Here is a 22,986-nt window from a genome sequence, read left to right on the forward strand (position 1 = left end):
TGTGCTAGTGTGCATCCTTATGCCGGCAAGCCGGGAGACAGTTCCCTACTCCGGTGGCCAGCTGGGTTCTGCTTTCCAGCTGGTAAAAATCTGTGGCTCTATGGAACCCATGTCCACTTGCTCGTCTGCTCACCCCTTCAACCTTGGTGCTCATCCAACCACAGAGTCTCTTTAAAGAGACCACTGGGATACTCTAGTACCATAGTTTTCAACTTCTGCTCTCCAGCTCGTAGAAGGGTAAGATCTCTCTTCACCTCCACACCCACCATTTCACAATGTCTCTGGCTACTGGTTTTATTTTATTGTACCATTTTATGCAAAAGTTCACTTGAATAGAATACCTTGAGGTTTAAAAAAACAAAAAGGTATGACAACCACAAATTTAGGAATCCAACCTAATTTTACTGCAGAAAACAGTAGTGACTTCCACAAGATGGCATAGCTAATGTCAAAGCTAACCCAGACATTACCAATTTGAAAATCCTTACGTGCATGGAGATGTATGTAGTCTTACCTTGTCATTTGCCATCTAATTGAACCTTTTCACGTGCAGAGTTTTGAACATACATGTGAAATGTTGAGTGAATCTCAAGAGTGCATGCAAGCAAGGGTAATGAGAAACTTGAAAACATGTGAGAACACTCCAGCACATGATGCTTCAACATCCACACCGATATTCTATCTCTACTCCTCTGCCGTTCCCCTCCTCAGCATCCCTAGGGGACCAGCATTCAGTTGAACAGGGCCCTCTGACGTTGACTAGTTTCATTCCTCCATTGCACCAGGGTTAGTCTTACCGTTTAGGGTCAAAGGTCTTGCTTTTGCTGCCTGGGCCCTCATCCTTACTGTAAACCACAATCTCCTCGGGATCTTTTTGTTTAACCACCCAGTGGAGATGACGCAGCAAAGCCAGCAACAGCTGTGGGTATAGTTCCTGGATGGCCTTGTGGCACAGGGACCCAGATAGCATCTCATACAAGGCACATGCCACCTGGGGGAGAATGCATGGAAAGAGGTAAGAAGAATTGACTAGGCATGGTGAGGACATAAAATGGTCCCATAAACCCACACATTGAGTCCAGTTCTGCCTTTCCCAGTAACTGCCCAAAAGGGACACTTTACTCTGACTTGGACTTCTAAGAAGCAGACAAAGACTGAAAGCCCTCAGCTAAACCCTGGGGACGGAAGGGGCCATACATAAGGGGCTTTTCCCCTATCCTCCAACACTGGAAAATGAAAAGCAGCCCTGGCAGTTGGTTCAGTGGTAGAGTGTCAGGCTGGCATGACAAATCCCAGGTTTGATTCCCAGTCAGGGCACACAGGAGAAGCGACCATCTGCTTCTCCTCCCCTAACTCTACCTTCTTTTTCCCTCCTGCAGCCTTGGCTTGAATGGTTTAAGCAAGTTGACCCTGGGTGCTGAGGATGGCACCTCGGCCATGCCTCAGGTGCTAAAATAGCTGGCTGCCAAGCAACAGAGCAGAGGTCCCAGATGCGCAGAGAATCGCCATTCTGGGGCTTGTTGGGTAAATCCAAGTCAGGGCTCATGCAGGAGTCTGTCTCTCTGCCTCTCCACCCTCACATAATTTAAAGCGTGCGCGCACACGCACATACACACACACCTCTAAATTTTCAGCAGAAAATAATTTGGGATGTAATTTGTCCACCCCAATTTCAGGCAAACAGATGTCATCTTCCACACACACCCCCATACCACAGGCCAGGCCCCAGAAAAATGAGTGCCAGTCCTAAAACCAGGAGACAGAAAAATCTCACTAACTCTAAACATCAGTTTGTCCAGGACATGGAACTGATCCCTGCCCTTTCCACACGATGCAGTTCTTGGATGTACAAGTACAGGGTACAGTGTTAAGTGTGCGTGCAGTATCAGTGAGCCCACAGTTAACCCTCTCTTCTTCACTCCTCTCTAACACCTGCTCCCATCCTTCAGGTGCCCTTTAATCTTCAGCTCCCTTCCCAGGGTCGACACAGTGAGTCTCTGGCCCCCTCGCACCCGCGTGCTCACCGGATCAGGCTGGGAGTCCCTCTTCGTCCTTTCCTCTATGGAGTGGTTTTCCAGGGTGCCTATGAGCAGCTGCAGGACCTTGACCGTGCTCTTTTCCTGGGTGCCAAACACGTTCCACAGGGCCAGAAGGGTTCTGTTGGACGCAGACACAGCTATGTCACGGGCCCTGGTTACCACATTCCTAGAACCAGCCTGGTCGCGGGCCTATGAAGGGCTGGTTCTCAGGTTCTAGAGGGAGTGACACCCAAGAGGACTTGGCCAGAAACCATGAGGTCTGATTAACATCAAAAAGAAGGCATCCCGGCGCAGTGATTGTTATCATGGGCATGGGTTGGAGCAGGAAGCATTTACTGAAATGGACAATGGGCTCCTGGGCAGGGGTTACCTATCCCAGGGGAAGGGCTTCTTGAGCAGCATGGGCACGACGGTGTGGGTGTTGCTGCCTGCCAGCGAGCACATGGCCCGAAGGGTCTCCTTCTCAGTGTCGTGCTCCAGCTGCAACCTGAGCAGATACAGGATGTTCTCCACAATTTCCTTCACCTACAGGGTAGAGCCAGAAGAACCTCAGTCATTCCTTCTTTACTTCCTTTCTTCCCCCTCCTTCTCTACCCAATCCTCAAACTCAGGGGGCCTACTGGCCAATCTCTCAGTAACTCTTCTTAAGGCCAGTTCTGGGGTGCCAGACCCAGACCAGCAGAAACCACAAAAGGAATTCCAGAATGTTGTGCCAAAGCCCACTAGAGCAAATACCTGCCCACAGCCCTAAAGGCAGAGGGGACCCGCAGGCGACTCAGGAGACACAGGATCCCTCCTGAAGAAGGCAAAGGCCCTGGAGACACTCAGGGCTTTCCCTCCCAGCTAAGATCAACTTCCACCCATGAAACTGCAGGGACAGCCTGGCCTGTGGCAGCGCAGTGGATTAAGAAGCAAAGACCTGGAACGCTGAGGTCACCTGTTCAAATCCCTGGGCTTGCCTAGTCAAGGCGATATGGGAGTTGATGCTTCCTCCCCCGTTCTCTCTCTCTCTCTCTAAAAGTGAGTAAGTAAAATCTAAATAAAATAGAGAGAGAGAGAGGCAGAGGGAGGGAGGGAGAGAGAGAGAGAGAGAGAGAGAGAGAGAGAGAGAGAGAGAGAGGAGAAGGAAGGAAAGGGAAGGGAAAAGAAGAGAAAAGAAAAAAGAAAACTGCAGAGACAGGGGCATTGCATGTGGAAGGACCATAAGGCTCTTGTCTGGCCCTCAAATCTCTAATTTCCAAACCTCAGGGAAGCCCATTTTATCAGAATACCTCAAGGACACCCCCATGGTGTCCTTCCATATCTGGAACCTGGGCCAGGCGAGTCACATAAATGACGGGAGGCAATGGGTGTCTGGGGGTGGGGGACAGGAGGGTCTGGAGAGCCAATGTTTATATAACAGGGATGGTAGCCACACACAGTTGCCCTATGTGACCCCATTTTAAAGTGTTTGTTTTTCAATGCAATGAGAAATGTAGAGTTTTTCATGCTAAACCTTCCCAGTTTTACGTTCGCCTAAAAGAAAATTTACGCAAAGGTCAGAACCATTCTGTGAGCTTGTTAGCAATCCACAGCCTTACCCTTCACAGCAGTCTGAGCCCCCTGCCACTCCCGGGATTCAGGGTCAATCCCCCAACAATGCCTATGCCCCTTCACAGACTGGTCATTTACTGAGGAATCGGCCACCAGGTAGGGGGCACTGCAGTTACAAACTCAGGATTACATTGTCAGACCTCAGTGGAACCACAGAGAAAATCTAGTGCCAGCCTACTTGTGAGAAGTGAGTGAATTAAAGCCACCTGAGGAGAGGGATGTGCCCAAGGTCCCCCAGCTGGTCAGTCACAGAGCCAGTGGAAGAGCCCAGAGCTCTTGGCTTTCAGGACAGAGCTCCCACCATTGCACCACACTACCTCTATGATGTCTGTGCCCCGCTCCTCCATGAGAGCACTCATCAACTGGGCTGAAGCCACAGACACCTTGGCCCTGCTGTCGGTCAGGTCCTCCTCTGCCATCAGCACCAGGTTGGTGAGCTGGGTCTGAGTGAAGAACTCAGCAAACGCCTGCAAAAGGGAGGAAGCGGGCTGGAAGCGGGGTCCCCTGCATGAAATAGCCTGTGCCATCCCCCCTGGTTGGGGAGGGCTCCTCCGGGGACGTGATGTGCTTTTGTCCTAGGCCTGGGCTGCCGGCCCAGCTCCTAGAAGACTCGCTCACTGGGCTGGCGTGTTTGGGGATGGGAGAAAGAGAACTCTGACCTCAGATGCCGTGTGGGCTCAGAGGTCAGTGTTTGCAGAGCAGAGCACCGGGACAGGAGGGCTGGGGCTGAGACCCGCACTGCCATCTCTCTGAGGCACAGGTTGAGTCTACACATTGCTCACAAAGCACCGTTAGCACGAAGCAAGTGCTTCTGGGCGGGCGAGTAACAAGGAAGGAGCAGGGCCCATCATGCTCAAGGGGAACAAAGGGCAGCGTGTGGCAGGAAACCTCCCCCAAAGGAAAAGTTCCCATCTAGTAATGGAATGGGAAGGGAGATGGGATCAGAGAGTCCCACCCCAGGAGGCTATAACACCATGTGGATGAGAGGCCCAGGCTCCCCCTACTTTGTCTCTGGTCCTGACACCTCACCTTTGCAATCTCAAAGGTATTCTGGCTGAAAATGTTGGCACTATAAACTTCTATCTTGCCATCATCTTCCCGCAAGCCAGATGTCTTCCTCTGCATCTCTGAAACAAAGACAATGGGCCCGACCCCTCAGACACTCAGAAGACATCCTAGCTCCCTGCTTCCCCACCTCGTACCCTCAAATTCTGACTGAACTAAGTCAGCTGGGGCTATGTACATCTAGTGGGGCTGAGAGAGGAGCAATGGGAATTAATGTCCTCGAGGAAGGCAGGGGGCTGAGGTCAAAGGAACCCCCACATTACCTGCCTCAGAGCAGAGACAGGATGGGATAAAAGTATGGGGATCAACCAGAGGAGGAGAAAAGATGTCAAAATTCTGTTTCCCGTGTTGGTGTTTTCTCCCAAGAGATTATCTGTGGATGGTTGGGGGCAGGTTGCTCAAAGGAAATGCGGTACTCAGGTAGCTTCTTGGCTGTCACTCTTCTGGGACTGGGTGTGTGGGGACGGCCGGGCCTAGGTGGGAGGCTGGAGGGGGGGTGACAGAGAGGGTTCCCCATACTCTTTTTCCGCAAGAGGACACAGTAGAGTTGGTAGACAGCCTTCGAAGACTGGAAGCGAATACTGGCCGCTGGGTGCTGGCAGTGCTTGGCCAGCAGCATTACCAAGTTCTCCAGCCGGGTGAACTCAATTTCCATCTGGGGAGAAAAGCGGAAGTCAGAGGTCATCCCAGCCATGCCCTTTAGGCTGAGCTGTCACAGGAAACGAAGTAGGGGGTGGGAATGCCCATGTCAGAGACAGGAAAGGTGAGACTGGGTGAGGTGAACGGCAGTGAATGTAAACTGGTGAACTGTGGCCATAAAGGACATAAGGAATCACAGTTTTTAAATAAACTTACTTTCCCCCCTTCTTTGCCTCTTGACACCCCACTCATCTGTCAAGCCTACCTCAAATGTCTCTTCCCCAATAAAGCTATCCCTGACCCCCTCACTTGGAACTGTTTAGGTCTTTCATTCTCATATATTTGGTTAATATATTTATTATCAACTTGTATTTAAATTTGTTCTATGCATGTCCTCTCCCCATTGGAGTGTAAGACACATGACGTCAGAAAACTGTCTTGGTCATCTGTGCATTCACTACAGCACCTAGCACAGTGCCTGGCACAAGGTGAGTATTTAGTAACTGTTAGTTCAGACAAACAGTATCAAACTGAATCAAGTGGAATGAAACATAATTGGTGGGTGCGGACAAAGACCAACTAGAAGATGTCAGAAGGGAGAGAGGAGAAAACAAGTTGGAATGCACAGGAGAAAACAGGATGAGGCCTGGGGGCTGGGGGGTGGGGAAATGGGAGGAGGAGAGGGAGTGACCGAGGCTAGGTAATGTAAGGAATGAAGTTTGGGATAAAGGTAGGGATTAGGGCAAGCAGACAAGTATGAGGGCCACTGGGCTCCCACTCACTTTGAAGTTGTCCATTTTTGCAGTAAAATCAAGAATTCTGGCAGCACAGCTCATGGCCCGCTCCTGCTCATGGATCCTCTGAGAATTAAGCCATCTATCCAGAAGCTGGAGGGAGAAGAGGATAAGAGGAGAGGTCTGTTCAGCTGCATCCCAGAGGACAGAATGCTATTCTTGAACCTGGCTGTGACAAAGTATCGGGACAAGACTTCTGACAGCTGGACCTCTGTTGCCAACAGGCAGGTTACACGTGGGCCTGGCACCAGAGGCCTTCAGCCCTCCAGCCTCCAGCTTTTCTCTTATCTAGGAGCCAGAAATCTCCATTCCTACACCCCCTTCTTTCACATTAAAGCAATGGCTCTCAAAATATATTGACTCTGATTCACTTCAGTGGGTCAACACACCCCAGTGTTCCTACCCACCTCCTCCTGTTCTTCAGTAGGAAGAGAACTCGGCAGTAACCAAAAAGAATCACTATATTCACAGTTTCCAGGGTAAAGTGTGTGTAAATCTGCTTGAATAAAATAATTATGAGTAATTTCAGTTGAAACACACAAATTAATGTCAGATCTTTGGTAAATTATGGGTCCAAAGTACCAGTGATCCTTTGATAGATACACTGCTACTTGTCAATCTACACTATCAATCTGACAATGTGACTCAACAACAGCAACTGGTAATTGAAAAACAAAAAGAGCAGCAGGTGAAAAAGCCACAAAGAACTCAAGAGAACACTGAGGCTGTACTGATCAGAAGAAACACTTCCTGAAGACATGAGGAAGTTTTGTGGGTGTTTTACAAGTGTTCCTGCAGCCAGGCTATAATGAAATACCCAGTGCCAGGATTGTGGTGTCTAAATACCAGTTTTACTAAGAGAAATCAAAGCTCCTTGGAGAAACAGTGATTCCAGGACTGAGATAGGACGTATACAAGATATTACACTGGAAAGCAAGGAAGCTATGTCATGGTCGAGGGAATCAGAAGCCAACTTGGAAAGTCCGCCATTGACCAAGGATGGGACTAAGTAGTACCAATCGGTACTTACAGAATAGTCATGGGCTGTGAAGTACAACACAGGAAATACAGTCAATAATATTCAAACAACTATGCGTGATTTCAGATGGGTACTAGATTTATCAGGATGATCACTTTGTACGATGTCTAATCACAGGGCTGAACACATGAAACCAATATTGCTCATCAACTATAACTGAAAAATAAAATATTACTTTTTAATAAGAAAGATCATTGGACATTGTTACCTGAATTGAACCAGGTCAATAGCCTGGTAAAATGAAAATAACAACATTTCTTGTAGAATATATGCATATATATAACCGAGAACGTCAGTATATAATATTCATAATGTTCAGAATACAATACAAAACAATTCCACCTATGAAGAAGCAGGGAAAACTCAACTCAGAGAAAACACGATCAATAGGTGCCAATACTAAGATGACACAGACGTTAGAATTATCTGAGAAAGATTTTAAGACAGTTATTATAGAAAACCCTCCCACAAAAAGCACTCATGAACACACTAGACATAAATGCAAAAAACAGAAAGTCACTGCAAAAAAAAAAAGCTATAATAAAAGAATAAAAAAATTATATAACTGAAAAAGACAACAATTAAAATATAATATTTATTGGATTAGGCTCAGTGAAAATATGGCAACAACAGAGAAAAGAATCAGTGACCTTAAAGAGAGACAAATTAAATTCATCTAAACTGACGAACAGAGAAGAAAATAAACAGAACCTCAGAGACCTGCGGGAATGTCCAATATTCATGTCATTGGCATCCCAGAGGGAAATCAGAAACTGCAACACTGTAAAAATAAGAATAGAATGATGGTTGAAATTTTCCTCAGTTTTCTAAAAGACATAACTTTAGAGATTCAAGAAGCTTAAGTGAATTCCAAACAAATAAATCCTATGAAATCCACATACAGACACATCATACTGAAATTTCTGAAAACAAAAAACATAGAATAAAGACCTTGAAAGAAACCAGAGGAAATGAAGCATTACCTATAGAAAAACAATTATTGGAATACCTGTGTACTTTGCATTAGAAAGAAGGAAGTGGAATGCTAGTTCTAATGGGTTAAAATATAACCCAGAATTAGTGTCCAGTGAGGGAACAAATCTTTAAAAATAAAGGTACTATCCGGTAAAGAAAAACTAAGAGAATTCACTGGCAGTTGACCAGCTCTAAAAGATTTGTTAAAGGAAGTGAAATGATAACAAAAGGAAACTTAGAACATAAAGAGTCCTGGCCGGTTGGCTCAGTGGTAGACCGTCGGCCTGGTGTGCATAAGTCCCAGGTTCGATTCCTGGCCAGGGCACACAGGAGAAGTGCCTATCTGCTTCTCCACCCCTCCCCCTCTCCTTCCTCTCTGTATCTCTCTTCCCCTCTCGCAGCCGAGGCTCCATTGGAGCAAAAGATGGCCCGGGCACTGGGGATGGCTCCTTGGCCTCTGCCCCAGGCACTAGAGTGGCTCTGGTCGCGACAGAGCATGCCCCGGAGGGGCAGAGCATCGCCCCCTGGTGGGCGTGCCGGGTGGATCCCGGTCGGGTGCATGCGGGAGTCTGTCTGACTCCCAGTTTCCAGCTTCAGAAAAAAAAATAATAAAAACTAAATAAATAAAATAAAATAAAAAACCCTAAAAAAAAAATCTCCAGGTAAGGATGGTATTAATGGTGAATCCTACCAAACACCTAAAGAGCAGAGAATATTTTACTCAGAATCTTCTATTACATAGAAGAGGGCACACTTCCTAACTCATTTTATGAGGCCAATATTAACTTGATACCCATATCAAACAAAGACTGCAAACACACACACATACACACACTTCTTAAGTCAACATTTCTGAGAAACATAAATACAAAAATTCTCAACAATACATTAGCAAATTAATCCAGCAATACATAAGAAGAGTAATAAATCACAAGCAAGTAAAGTCTAAACTAGGAATACAATACTGCTTCCATACTTGAAAATTAATGTAATATGCCATCTTCAGAGTCTAAAGAAGAAAATCAACATGATCATATTAAACAATAAAGAGTCATAACGTGACCGTGGATTAGAAGACTCAATATAATAAAGATTTCAATTCTTAAAAAATGAATATATAGATTTAAGGCAACTCCATAAAAGTTGATTCTCTGCAGGGTGATTTATAGATCTAGATACAAAGAAAGCAAAACAAATAAAAATTACAAGTTAAAGCTCCAACAAGGTCACAATATAAACAAGGATAATCTATGACAACAATAACATAAGAGGGGAAAGGATAAAATCTGCAGTAGCAAAGGAGGATGGAGTGCAAAAGCTCTCATAAGAAAAAGTATTCTTGCTGACTCCAACCCAAGAAGATCTAGAGCCAACACAACTGGTAGTGGGTGGCAGACAGCACCAACCATAGACTCAGCTAGCTACACAAGCAGTATGCCCAAAGGAGGAGTCCAGCAGGCATCAGACACTGTGGAGAATAAATATGCCCAGCAGCACAGACATTCAACAGTGTGTAATACACATGATCAAGGTTGACCCATAAAGCCAGCCAGCCGGAAGGGATAACCATACCCATGAAAGGACCAACTAACTGCATTCAATACTCACATACAACAAGAAGGAAAACAGTAGTACCCTCAAGAAGCATTCCTAGAACAAGAAAAACAGGTGGCCTGGAAGTCTGTACCACTGAGCCCCTCTTCCTAATAAAGACACTACAAAACTTTCAAAGTCAGAGTGCTACCTGATACACAGACAAAATGGGCAGAGAAATGCAAACCAAATGAATCAACAAGAGAAATTCCCAGAAAAAGAACTTAATGAAATGGAAGTAACCAAACTACAAGATGCAGAGTTTAAAATAGTAATTTTTAGGCCTGACCAGGTGATGCTGCAGTGGACAGAGCACCAGACCCCAAGGTCACCAGCTTGAGAACGGGCTCAACGGGTTTGAGCAAAGCTCACCAGCTTGGACCCAAGGGCGCCGGCTCAAGCAAGGGGTTACTTGGTCTGCTGAAGGCCCGCGGTCAAGACACATATGAGAAAGCAATCAATGAACTACTAAGGTGTTGCAATGAAAAACTAATGATTGTTGCTTCTCATCTCTCTGTTCCTGTCTGTCTGTCCCTGTCTATCCCTCCCTCTGACTCTCTGTCTCTGTATAAAAATAAAAAAAAGATTTTTTAGGATGCTCAAGGATCTTAGAGCAATAATGGATTAACATAATGAGCACCTAAATAAAGAGATAGCAAGAATCAAAAGGACACTGAAAAAAAAAAAAAAAACTAGTCAGAAATGTCAAATACAGTATCAGAAATGAAGACTGCACTAGAAGGAATCAAAAGCAGGCTGAAAGAAGCAGAGGATCGAATCAGTGATTTAAAGAACAAGATAAACGAAAGCACAGAAGCAGAGCAGCAAAAAGAAAAGAGGCTCAAACAGACTGAGGAAACTCTAAGAGACCTCTGTGGCCTGACCTGTGGTGGCGCAGTGGATAAAGCATGGACCTGGAAATGCTGAGGTCGCCGGTTCGAAACCCTGGGCTTGCCTGGTCAAGGCACATATGGGAGTTGATGCTTCCTGCTCCTCCCCCTCTTCTCTCTCTGTCTCTCTCCTCTCTCTCCCTCTCTCTCTCCTTTCTAAAATGAATAAACAAATAAATAATTAAAAAAAAAAAAAAAAAAGAGACCTCTGTGATAACATGAAGAGAAACAACATCCACATCATAGGGGTTTCTGAAGGAGAAAAGAACAAACAAGGGATAGAGAACTTGTTTGAAGAAATCAGAGCTCAGTTTCCCTAAGTTAATGAAGGAAAAAGTTACACACATTCAAGAAGCACAGAGAATCCCATTAAGAGGAACCGAAGGAGGCCTACACCAAGACACATCATAATTAAAATGCCAAAGTTAAGAGACAAAGAAAGAATACTAAAAGCTGTAAGAGAAAAAGCAGTTAATTACCTACAGAGGAGCCACATAAGGATGACATCCAACTTCTCAACAGAAAAGCTCTAGGCCAGAAGAGATTGGCAAGAAATATTCAAAGTAATGCAACAAAAGAACCTACTTCCAAGACTTCTTTATCCAGTAAGGCTATCATTTAAAATTGAAGGAGAAATAAAAACCTTCCCAGACAAAAAAAAAAAAACCTCAAGGAATTCATTACAACCAAGCCAGTACTGAAAGAAATGTTAAGGGGCCTGTTGTAAAAAGAACAAAGGAAAAAAAAATCGAGGAAACGAGGTTGTAGGTTTAAAAAATAAAATGGCAATGAATAAGTACATATCGATAATAACCTTAAATATAAATGGATTAAATGCTCCAATAAAAAAATATAGGCTGCCCTATCTGGTTGGCTCAGCAGTAGAGTGTCATCCTGGCATGTGGATGTCCCGGATTTGATTTCCGGCCAGGGCACACAGGAGAAGCACACATTGGCTTCTTCACTGTTCCCCCTCTCCTTTCCTTCTGTCTCTTTCCCCTCCTGCAGCCAAGACTCCAGTGGAGCAAAGTTGGCCTGGGCACTGAGGATGGCTCCATGGCCTCTGCCTCAGGTGCCAGAATGGCTCCAATTGCAGCGGAGCAATGATCCAAAGGGGCCGAGCCTTGCCCCTTGGTGGGCATGCCGGGTGGATCCTGGTCAGGCCTATGTGGTAGTCTGTCTGTCTGCCTTTCCCCGCCGCCACCTCAACCCCATGTCTCACTACAGAAAAATACAAAAAACAAACAAACAAAAAACACAAACATAGGGTAACCCCTGGCTGGTTGGCTCAGTGGTAGAACATGGGCCTAGCATGTAGAAGTCCCGGGTTCTATTTCTGACCAGTGCACACAGGAGAAGCACCCATCCACTTCTCCACTATTCCCCTTCTCCCTTCTCTCTCTATCTCTCTTCCTCTCCTGCAGCAATGGCTCCATTGGAGCAAAGTTGGCCAGGGTGCTGGGGATGGTTCCATGGCCTCCACCTCAGGTGCTAGAATGGCTCCGGTTGAAATGGAGCAACGCCCCAGGTGGGCAGAGCATTGCCTTCTCGTGGGCATTCTGGGTGTAACCTGGTCCAGCGCATGTGGGAGTCTGTCTCTGCCTCCCTGCTTTTCACTTCAGAAAAACACACACACACAGAAAAAAAGGGTAGCTGCATGGATAAGAAAACAGGACCCATACATATGCTGTCTACAAGAGACCCATCTTAGAACAAAAGATACACATAGACTGAAAGTGAAGCGATGGAAAAAAGTATTTCATGCAATTGGAAATGACAAAAATCTGGGGTAGCAATACTTATTTCTGACAAAATAGGCTTTGAAATAAAGGCTATAGTAAGAAATAAAGAAGATCACTACATAATGATAAAGGGAACAATCCAACAGAAAGATATAACTATTGTAAATATTTATGTACCTAATATAGAAGCATGTAAACATACAAAGCAGACTTTGATAGACATAAAGGGAGAGATCAACAGCAATACTGTAATAGTAGGGAATTTTAATACCCACTAACATCAATGGATAGATCCTCCAGACAGAAAGTTAACAAGAAACAACGGCCTAAATGACACACTAGAGCAACTGGATTTAATTGAAATCTTCAGAACCTTTCACCCAAAGCAGCAGAATATACCGTATTTCCCCACGTATAAGACACACTTAAAAAAATTGGGTCTTGGGACATAAAAGTGAAACTAAGAGACATTGATAAGAGTGTGGTGGTTACGGGGGGGGAGGGGGGGGAGGGAAAGGGGGAGGGGGAGGGGCACAAAGAAAACAAGATAGAAGGTGACAGAGGACAATCTGACTTTGGGTGATGGGTATGCAACATAATTGAACGACAAGATAACCTGGACTTGTTATCTTTGAATATATGTATCCTGATTTATTGATGTCACCCCATTAAAAAAATAAAATTATTAAAAAAAAAAAAATTGGGTCTCAATATTGGGTGTATCTTATACAGTGGTTGTAGATTTTTCAACTTGCATTTCCCGCTTTTTCGTGCTTGTTTTTACATTCATTGTTGAGGACAGTGATTTGTCATCAGACACCAATGACAACAAGCTAATGGATGAGAGTTTTTTTGTTTGTTTGTTTTTTGGGGTTTTTTTTGTATTTTTCTGAAGCTGGAAACGGGGAGAGACAGTCAGACAGACTCCCACATGCGCCTGACCGGGATCCACCCGGCACGCCCACCAGGGGCAACGCTCTGCCCACCAGGGGGCGATGCTCTGCCCCTCCGGGGCGTCGCTCTGCCGCGACCAGAGCCACTCTAGCGCCTGGGGCAGAGGCCAAGGAGCCATCCCCAATGCCCGGGCCATCTTTGCTCCAATGGAGCCTTGGCTGCGGGAGGGGAAGAGAGAGACAGAGGGGAAAGAGAGGGGGAGGGGTGGAGAAGCAGATGGGCGCTTCTCCTATGTGCCCTGGCCGGGAATCGAACCCGGGTCCCCCGCACGCCAGGCCAACACTCTACCGCTGAGCCAACTGGCCAGGGCCTGGATGAGAATTTTGACACTGATGAGGAGTTGTATAAATTTTATGATGAATAAAACTTGAGTTCAATAACTTTATGTAATACATACTTTTTCAAATTTGGGGCACCAAAATTGAGGTGTGTCTTATACATGGGATCGTCATATATGGGGAAATATGGTACATTCCTTTCAAGCGCTCATGGTACATTCTCTAGGATAGATCATATGTTAGGACATAAAACAAGTCTCAATAAATTTAAGAGGACTGAAATCATATCAGGCATCTTCTCTGATCACCATGGCATAAAACTAGAATCAACACCATGGCATGCAACAAGAAATCAACTACAAGAGAAAAACTGAAAAACATTCAAACACTTGGAGGCTAAATAGCATGTTATTAAATAATGAACGGGTTAACAATGAGATCAGGAAGAAATTAAAATTCCCTTGAAACAAATGACAGTGAACATACAACAACTCCAAATTTGTGGGACATAGCAAAAGCAGTCCTTAGAGGGAAGTTCATAGCATTACAGTCATACCTTGAGAAGCAAGAAAAAACTCAAACAACTTAACCCTGTATCTAAACAAACTAGAAAAAGAACAACAAAAAAAGCCCACAGGAAGTAGAAGGAAGGAAATAATAAATATCAAAGCCAAAATAAATGACATAGAGGCTAAAAAAAAACAATACAAACGATCAATGAAACCAAGAGCTGGATCTTTGAAAAGGTAAACAAGATTGACAACCCCTTAACCAGACTCATCAAGAAAAACAGAGAGAGGCCTCAAATAAAATTAGAAATGAAAGTGGAGAAGTAACAACTGACACCGCAGAAGTACAAAGGATTGTAAGAAAATATTGTACTATGAAGATCTATAGGCCAAAATATTGGACAACCTAAGTGAAATGGATCAATTCGTAGAAATACACAATCTTCCAAACTCAATCTAGAAGCATCAAAAAAACTAAACAAACCAGTTACAACATATGAAATTGAAACAATAATAAAAATATTCCCAGCAAACAAAAGTCCTGGACCAGATTGCTTCACAGGCAAATTTTTATCAAATATTCAAGAAGAACTAACAGCTATTCTTCTCAAGCTATTTCAAAATATTCAAGAGAAGGGAAGACTTCCAAGCTCCTTTTATAAGGCAAGTATTATCCTCATTCCAAAACCAGGTAAAAACACTACAAAGAAAGGAAAGTATAGGCCAAATTGGAAAAGAAGTAAAACCTGTCATTATTTGCTGATGACATGATACTGTACATAGAAAATCCTAAAGTCTCAATCAAAAACCTACGAGACCTGATAAATGAATATGGCAAGGTGGCAGGACATAGAAATATTCAGAAATCAGGGGTATTTTTTTTTTTTTACAGAGACAGAGAGGGTCAGAGAGAGGGATAGATAGGGACAGACAGACAGGAACGAAGAGAGAGGAGAAGCATCAATCATCAGTTTTTCATTGTGGCACTTTAGTTGTTCATTGATTGCTTCCTCATAATGTACCTTGACCGTGGGGCTACAGCAGACCAAGTAACCCCTTGCTCAAGCCAGTGACCTTGGGTCCAAGCTGGTGAGCTTTGCTCAAACCAGATGAGCTCGCACTCAAGCTGGTGATCTCAGGGTTTCGAACCTAGGTCCTCCACATCCCAGTCTGATGCTCTATCCACTGCGCCACCGCTTGGTCAGACATCAGTGGTATTTTTATACACCAACAATCAACTGTCAGAATGGGAAAATAAGGAAAAATGCCCCTTCACTATTGCAACAAAAAAATAAAATACCCAGGAATAAATTTAACCAAGGAGATAAAAGACTTGTACTCGGAAAATGATAAGACACTGAAAAAAAGAAATCAAGAAAGATGCAAAGAAGCAGATGCATATAACGTATTCATGGATAGGAAGAATAAACATCATTAAAATGTCTGTTACCAAAAGCAATCTATAAATTCAATGCAATTCCTATTAAAATATCAATGGCATACTTCAAAGATATAGAACAAATATTCCAAATATTTATATGGAACCAAAAAAGAACATGAATAGCTTCAGCAATCTTGAAAATGAATAATAAAGTAAGATGTGTCACACTTCCTGATATCAAGTTACACTACTAGGCCATAGTAATCAAAACAGCTTGGTACTGGCATAAGAGCAGGTATATAGATCATTGAAACTGAACAGAGAACTCAGAAATAAATCCCCGCCTTTATGGTCACAACTGATATTTGACAAAAAAAGTAAGAGCATACAGTGGAGTAAAGACAGCTTCTTTAATAAATGGTATTGGGAAAATTGGTCTGGCACATACAAAAAAATGAAACTAGGTCATTAACTTACACCATTCATAAAAATAAACTCAAAATGGGTAAAAGACTTAAAGGTAAGTCACAAAACCATAAACATGTTGGCAGAAAACATAGGCAGTAAACTCTCTGATATCTCTCGTAGCAATATTTTTGCCAATACATCTCCAGGGGCAAGTGAAATAAAGGACAAAATAAACAAATGGGACTATATCAAACTAAAAAGCTTTTGCACAGCAAAAGACACCATTAACAGAACAAAAGACCACCCATATAATGGGAACATATTCGCCAATACATGTGATAAGAGGTTAATAACCAAAATTTATAAAGGACTTTTAAAACTTAACACCAGGAAGGTAAACAATCCAATTAAAAAGAGGGCAAAAGAGCCTGACCCAGTGGTGACCAAGTGAACAGAATGTTGAACAGGAATGCAAAGGACCCAGGTACGCAACCTCAAGGTTGCCAGCATGAGTGTGGGCTCATCTGGTTTGTGCAAAGCTCACCAGCTTGAGCCCAGGGTCACTGGCTTGAGCAAGGTGCCACTCGGTCTTGCTGTATCCCCCCAGTCAAAGCACTTTTGAGAAAGCAATCAATGGACAACTAAGTGTTTAAAACATTCAATAAAATGGGTATAGAAGGAAAGTACCTCAACATAATAAGGTCCATATGACAAACCATCAGCTAATATATGAAATGGTGTAAAACTGAAGGCCTTTCCTCTAAAATCAGGAATAAGACAAGGCTTCCCACTCTCTCCACTCTTATTCAACATAGTTCTGGAAGTCTGAGGTAGAGCAACCAGGCAAGAGAAAGAAATAAAACACATCCATATCAGGAAAAAAAAAAAAAAGCAAAGGTATCACTTTTTGCTGATGACATAATCCTGTATATAAGAAACCCCAAAGACTCCACCAAAAAACATTTAGAAACAATAAACTAATACAGTAAAGTCGCAGGATACAAAATCAGTATACACAAGGCTACTGCTTTCCTATATAACGACAATAAAACTTTGGAAAATAAACTCAAAAGACATAACCTTTCAGAACTGCAACAACAACAAAAAATGCCTATAAATAAACTTAATAAAGCATGTGAAGGTCCTATATACTAAAAACTACAAACTATTATTGAAAAAAATTGAAAAAGACACAAATGAAAAAATATTCCATGTTCATGGATTGGAAGAATCAACACAGTTAAACTAACCACATTGCCCAAAGCAATACACAAATTTAATTCAATTCCCATTGAAATACTAATGCCATTTTTTAAAGAAATAGAAAAAAATCACCAGCTTTGTATGGAATCATAAAAAATCCTCAGCAAATGCAATCCTGAAAAAAAAAAAAAAATGAAGCCAAAGGTATTACAATACCTGACTTCAAATTATACTACAGAGCCACGATAATCAAAACAACATGGTACTGGCAGAAAAATAAGCACACAGACCAACAAACCAGAGTCGAGAGCCCAGAAATAAAACCACATATATATATATGAACAAAGCATCTTTGACAAAGGAGCCAAAAACACACAATGGAGAAAAGAAAGCCTCTTCAATAAATGGTGCTGGGAAAACTGAAAAGCCACACACAAAAGAATGAAGATTGCCTGACCTCTGGTGGTACAGTGGATAAAGTGCTGACCTGGGAACACTGAGGTTGCCAGTTCAAAACCCTGCACTTGTCTGATCAAGGCATATATGGGGGTTGATGCTTTCTGCTCCTCCCTCGTTTCTCTCTCTCTCTCTCTCTCTCTCTCCCTCCCTCCTCTCTAAAATGAATAAAAATAAAAATAAATACATCAAAAAAAGAATGAAGATTAACTACAGTTTGTCCCCTTCCACAAAAATTAATTCAAAATGGATCAAACATCTAAGTACAAGATCTGAAACAATAAATCATATAGAAGAGAGTATAGGTACTAAACTCATGGACCTTGGCTGTAGAGAACGATTTATAAATTTGATCCCCAAAGTCAGGGAAGTAAAGGTAAAAATAAACGAGTGTGACTGTATCAAACTAAAAAGCTTCTGCACAGCAAAAGAAAACAACAACAAAATAAAAAGGCAGCCAACCAAATGGGAGATGTCATTTGCATACAGTATCTCCAATAAGGGGTTAATATCCAAAGTATATCAAGAACTCACAAAGCTCAGCAACACACAAACAATCCAATTAAAAAATGGGGAGAGGCCCTGGCCGGTTGGCTCAGTGGTAGAGTGTCGGCCTGGCGTACGGAAGTCCCGGGTTCGATTCCTGTCCAGGGCACACAGGAGAGGTGCCCATTCTTCTCCACCCCTCCCCCTCTCCTTCCTCTCTGTCTCTCTCTTCCCCTCCCACGGCCGAGGCTCCATTGGAGCAAAAGATGGCCCGGGCGCTGGGGATGGCTCCACGGCCTCTGCCCCAGGCGCTAGAGTGGCTCTGGTCGCAACAGAGCGATGCCCCAGATGGGCAGAGCATCGCCCCCTGGTGGGCATGCAGGGTGGATCCCGGTCCGGCGCATGCGGGAGTCTGTCTGACTGCCTCCCTGTTTCCAGCTTCAGAAAAATAATAAAAATAAAAATAAAAATAAAAAATGAGGAGAGGACCTGAACAAACACTATCCCCAAGAAAACATACAGATGGCAATCAGATATATGAAAAGGTGCTCATCTTCACTAGCTATACAATAAATGCAAATCAAAACTATAATGAGATACCACTTCACACCAGTCAGATTGGCTATTCTCAACAAGACAGGTAAAAACAAGTGTTGGATATGAGAAATGGTTACTAAGGAGCTGCAGCGAAGAACTGATGCTTCTCATCTCTCTCCCTTCCCCGTCTGTCTGTCCCTATCTCTGTCTCTCTCTCTTTCTCTCTCTGTCACTCTTGCTTAAAAAAACAACAACAAAAAAATGTTGGAGAGGATGTGGAGAAGAAAAATGAACCCTCATTCACTGCTGGTGGGAACGCAAACTAGTACAACTATTATGGAAGAAAGTATGCTGGTTCCTCAAAAAAGAAAGAATACAACTACCATATGACCCAGCAATCCCTCCACTGGGTATCTACACCCAGAACTAAAAAACATTGGTAAGTTAAGACACATGCACCCCCATGTTCATCACAGCATTATTCACAGTGGCCAAGACAGAAACAACCAAAGTGTCCCTCGATAGAGGACTGGATAAAGTAGATGTGGTACATATATACAATGGATACTACTCAGCCATAAGAAATGATGACATAGTGCCGTTTACAACATGGATAGACCTTGAGAACATTCTACTTTGTGAAATAAGTAAATCAGAAAAAGCTAAGAACTAGATGATTTCACAGAGGTGAGATATAAAACTGAGACTCTTGAACAGGGGTCCCCAAACTTTTTACACAGGGAGCCAGTTCACTGTCCCTCAGACCGTTGGAGGGCCGGACTATAAAAACACTATGGACAAATCCCTATGCACACTGCACATCTCTTATTTTAAAGTAAAAACAAACAAACAAACAAAAAAAAAAACGGGAACAAATACAATATTTAAAATAAAGAACAAGTAAATTTAAATCAACAAACTGACCAGTATTTCCATGGGAACTAGGCTCCTCTCACTGACCACCAATGAAAGAGGTGCCCCTTCCGGAAGTGCAGCGGGGGCCGGATAAATGGCCTCAGGGGGCCGCACGTGGCCCGCGGGCCGTAGTTTGGGGACCCCTGCTCTTGAACATAGATAAAAAGTGAAGTGGTTACCAGGGGGAGGGGATGTGAGGGAAGGGTGTTAGGAGGGAGAAAAAAGAAACAGATATATGGTGATGGAAAATTATTTAACTTTGGGTGATGAGTATACAACATAATCACCAGTTCAAAGCTACAGAAACATCTACCTGCAATTTATGTACTCATTGATCAATGTCACTCTGTTAAATTTAATTTCAAAATATAATTTTAAATAAATAAATATTTTCATGATTGAGCTCTTCAATTAAATAAAAGAAAATTCTAAGATTTAGCACAAACAAGTAAGTCTATATGAATTCAATTTGATAATCATACAGTAAAGAATTATTTCAAGTAACTTTTAAATACAATATTCTATGGTCCTCAGTGATCTATATTCTAATAATAAGAACTACAAAGAAATCTTAAACTTCCTGTGGTAATTGGGGACAAGAATTTTCAGAAGGCCAAAGTATCCCAATAACATTAGTACAACCTAAATCAAGTCAATAAAAAAACATACAATGTTAAAATCGGCAAATTATTTGAAACTGCACCTTTCTTTGAACCAAGCACTTTATAAACATCTCATCTAATTGTCCAATTTACTGTATTTACCAATTATTACTGTCATTTCATTTTCCAGGAGAAAACTAAGTCAAACAGAAGTACCTTCCCAAAACCACACAGCAAACAGCAGAACAAGAATCTGGACGTGTACTGTATGAAAGTCCAGAGCTCGTGCTCTGAACCACTAACTGCTGTGAAGGAACAGACGAGAACTAAGAGAGGAGCTGGCCACCGCAATGGGCTGCAGGGAAAGAAGAAAAGAGAAGCTCTTCTCCTCCTAAGGCAAGACGAACATCATTTGTATCCTAGCCCTTATTCTCCTGTCCCTAAAAGCTCTGCACCCAAACTTCACCAGCAGTTCCAGCTCTAAGTTTGCCCCTAGACCGTTTTCCTGGCCTGTTGACAACTGTACTGGGTCTATAGTGTCCTCCCCCACAACCCCAAATTCATGTCCACCCAGAACCTCAGAATGTGACTTTGTTTGAAAAGAGGGTCTTTGCAGATGATTCAATTTAAGGTGAGTTCATGTTGGATATGGTGGATCCTAATCCAATGACTGCTATCATTAGAAAGAAAAGACACACAAGCACACACAAATGCCTTGTGCAAATAGTAAATAGAGGCAGAGATGGAACTGATATGTCTATAAGCCAAGACACCACAGGTTGCCAGGGGCCACCAGAAGCTAGGAGAGACGCATGAAACAGATGCTCCCTCACAGCCTCCAGGAGGAACCAACCTCGCTGAGACCCTGATTCTGGACTTCTAGCCTTTGGAACTGTGAGAGAATGTAATTCTGTTGTCTGAAGCCACTCATCTGTGGTACTCTGTTATGGCAGCCCTAGGACACCAATACACTGACTATCGGGGGCTTCGTCCCACTGACCTCCAAGCAGTTCTCCATCCAAGTGGGCGTCTCAAGAACAAGTGCCTCCATTAGACTTTGGAGGGATTGCAGAGTCTCATTCAACAGAACCTGAGGGGAAAAGAGAATTGCAGAGGTATCAGCCCCAACGCCCCTTTCTAAACTCTGCTCAGCACTCTGGCTCTCTCTCCCAGGACGCCTTCCTGGAAAACGGCTGCTCCAAAGGTTTCTCCCTACCTTCCAAGCGCTGCCTGCCCGCCATTCACTTGAACAGATTCCTGTGTTGTTTTCACCAGAGCACAAAGGTCCACCTGCTGTGCACTTTGTCCTGGTGGGCTGGAAGTTCCCCGACAACATGGCTGCCCCGCCCCCTCCACCCTCACTCCCTCACTGGAGCCCACCAGGGACTCTGCCATGGGGAGCAGCCATGACTGAGGGCTGGCCAGGCAGTCTGCAGGGCACCTGAGTCACAAAAGCTAGGACAGTGGGCTTCTCTCTCTCACCCTTGACTGAACTCAGTGGCCTTGCCCACAACTGTATAAAGAAAGTCGGTGATCTGCCAAGGTGGGCTTCTAAATTAGAGGTAGGGGTCTGCTGGGAGAAACAAGGCAACATTCGTGACAGACCTGGACCACTGAAACTGAAAAGCAGGGGGGAAGAAAAAGAAAGGCCACCCTCCCGGAGTCAAGGCCTCAAAGGAATCTACCTCAGTATAAAGCTGTTCTCACTCAGCACCTGGAATTCCCAGCTGGTCCTAAATACACGGAAATCCTGTCAAAATCCCCTCCTCACCCTAACCGGATTTACACTGAGGAAGGCCTCATGAGGCTACAACCAAAGAATACCTACCTCAGCCCCTTCTCTGTGCATCAGTCCCTCCTTTGTAACATAAATAAATATGAAATGAAAAAAAGGATCACCAGACATCTGATGAAAAAAAGGCCCAAAATACACAGACCAACTGACAACTGAACTTAAAGAAAACCAAGCTAATGCAGTGTGTACTGTAGAAACTTTGATTTTTAAAATTCTAATTAGTACCCTCAAAAGAATTTAAGAGACTATGGCATCAATAAAATAAGAACCACCACCCGGCCAAGGCACACAGGAGAAGCGCCCATTTGCTTCTCCACCCCTCCGCCGCGCTTTCCTCTCTGTCTCTCTCTTCCCCTCCCGCAGCCAAGGCTCCATTGGAGCAAAGATGGCCCGGGCGCTGGGGATGGCTCTGTGGCCTCTGCCTCAGGCGCTGGAGTGGCTCTGGTCGCAACATGGCGACGCCCAGGATGGGCAGAGCATCGCCCCCTGGTGGGCAGAGCATCGCCCCTGGTGGGCGTGCCGGGTGGATCCCGGTTGGGCACATGCGGGAGTCTGTCTGTCTCTCCCTGTTTCCAGCTTCAAAAAAATGGAAAAAAAAAAAAAAAAAAAAAAGAACCACCAGTCAAAATAAAGGAGCAATCACAGAACATGAGAGAATTTTTAGATTTTAAATATATGAATATAAATTAAAAATGAATCCCTCTTTCTGCCCTCAAGGAAACACTGCAGGCCCTATAAGAAACGGATCCAGCCCTGGCTGGGTAGCTCTGTTGGTTGAGTGTTGTCCTGAAACCCCAAGGTTGTGAGTTCAGACCTGTCAGGGCACATACAGGAATCAACCAATGAATGAATGGATGGATAGGTAGAACAAAAAGTTGATGTTTCTCTCTAAAAAATCAACAAATAAAAAAAATAGACAAAGACACAGATTTCTTGCTCCTGGGGATCCCTGGTTTTATTTACCTACAAGACTTTAGTAAAATCACATTTGAATTTTCTACTCAGGTTACAATGGCAGAGCAGTCATAAAGGGAAGGATCACGTACCTACCTTTGGGCCAAAGTGTTAAAGTGGTAATTGTCACAGTAAATAA

At 43.7% G+C, this 22,986-nt stretch overlaps 2 protein-coding genes across 2 annotated transcripts in view; both read right to left on the reverse strand.

Annotated features, from left to right (window-relative positions):
• Positions 1-22,986, reverse strand: part of LOC136395739 (calcium/calmodulin-dependent protein kinase kinase 2-like) — a 1,028,348-nt gene that overhangs the window by 927,352 nt on the left and 78,010 nt on the right.
• The window catches only part of LOC136395736 (maestro heat-like repeat-containing protein family member 1), an 81,080-nt gene that overhangs the window by 19,020 nt on the left and 39,074 nt on the right, over positions 1-22,986 (reverse strand). Inside the window, exons 25-32 of the mRNA XM_066370994.1 lie at positions 21,099-21,188; positions 6,119-6,223; positions 5,217-5,352; positions 4,662-4,759; positions 3,950-4,099; positions 2,410-2,564; positions 2,025-2,157; positions 798-991 (exon numbers count right to left, since the gene is read on the reverse strand). Of these exons, the coding sequence (XP_066227091.1) occupies positions 798-991; positions 2,025-2,157; positions 2,410-2,564; positions 3,950-4,099; positions 4,662-4,759; positions 5,217-5,352; positions 6,119-6,223; positions 21,099-21,188 (1,061 nt within the window). The remainder of the gene's footprint in view (positions 1-797; positions 992-2,024; positions 2,158-2,409; positions 2,565-3,949; positions 4,100-4,661; positions 4,760-5,216; positions 5,353-6,118; positions 6,224-21,098; positions 21,189-22,986) is intronic.

The sequence above is a fragment of the Saccopteryx leptura genome, chromosome 2 (assembly GCF_036850995.1).
Source record: "Saccopteryx leptura isolate mSacLep1 chromosome 2, mSacLep1_pri_phased_curated, whole genome shotgun sequence".
Lineage (NCBI taxonomy): Eukaryota > Metazoa > Chordata > Mammalia > Chiroptera > Emballonuridae > Saccopteryx > Saccopteryx leptura.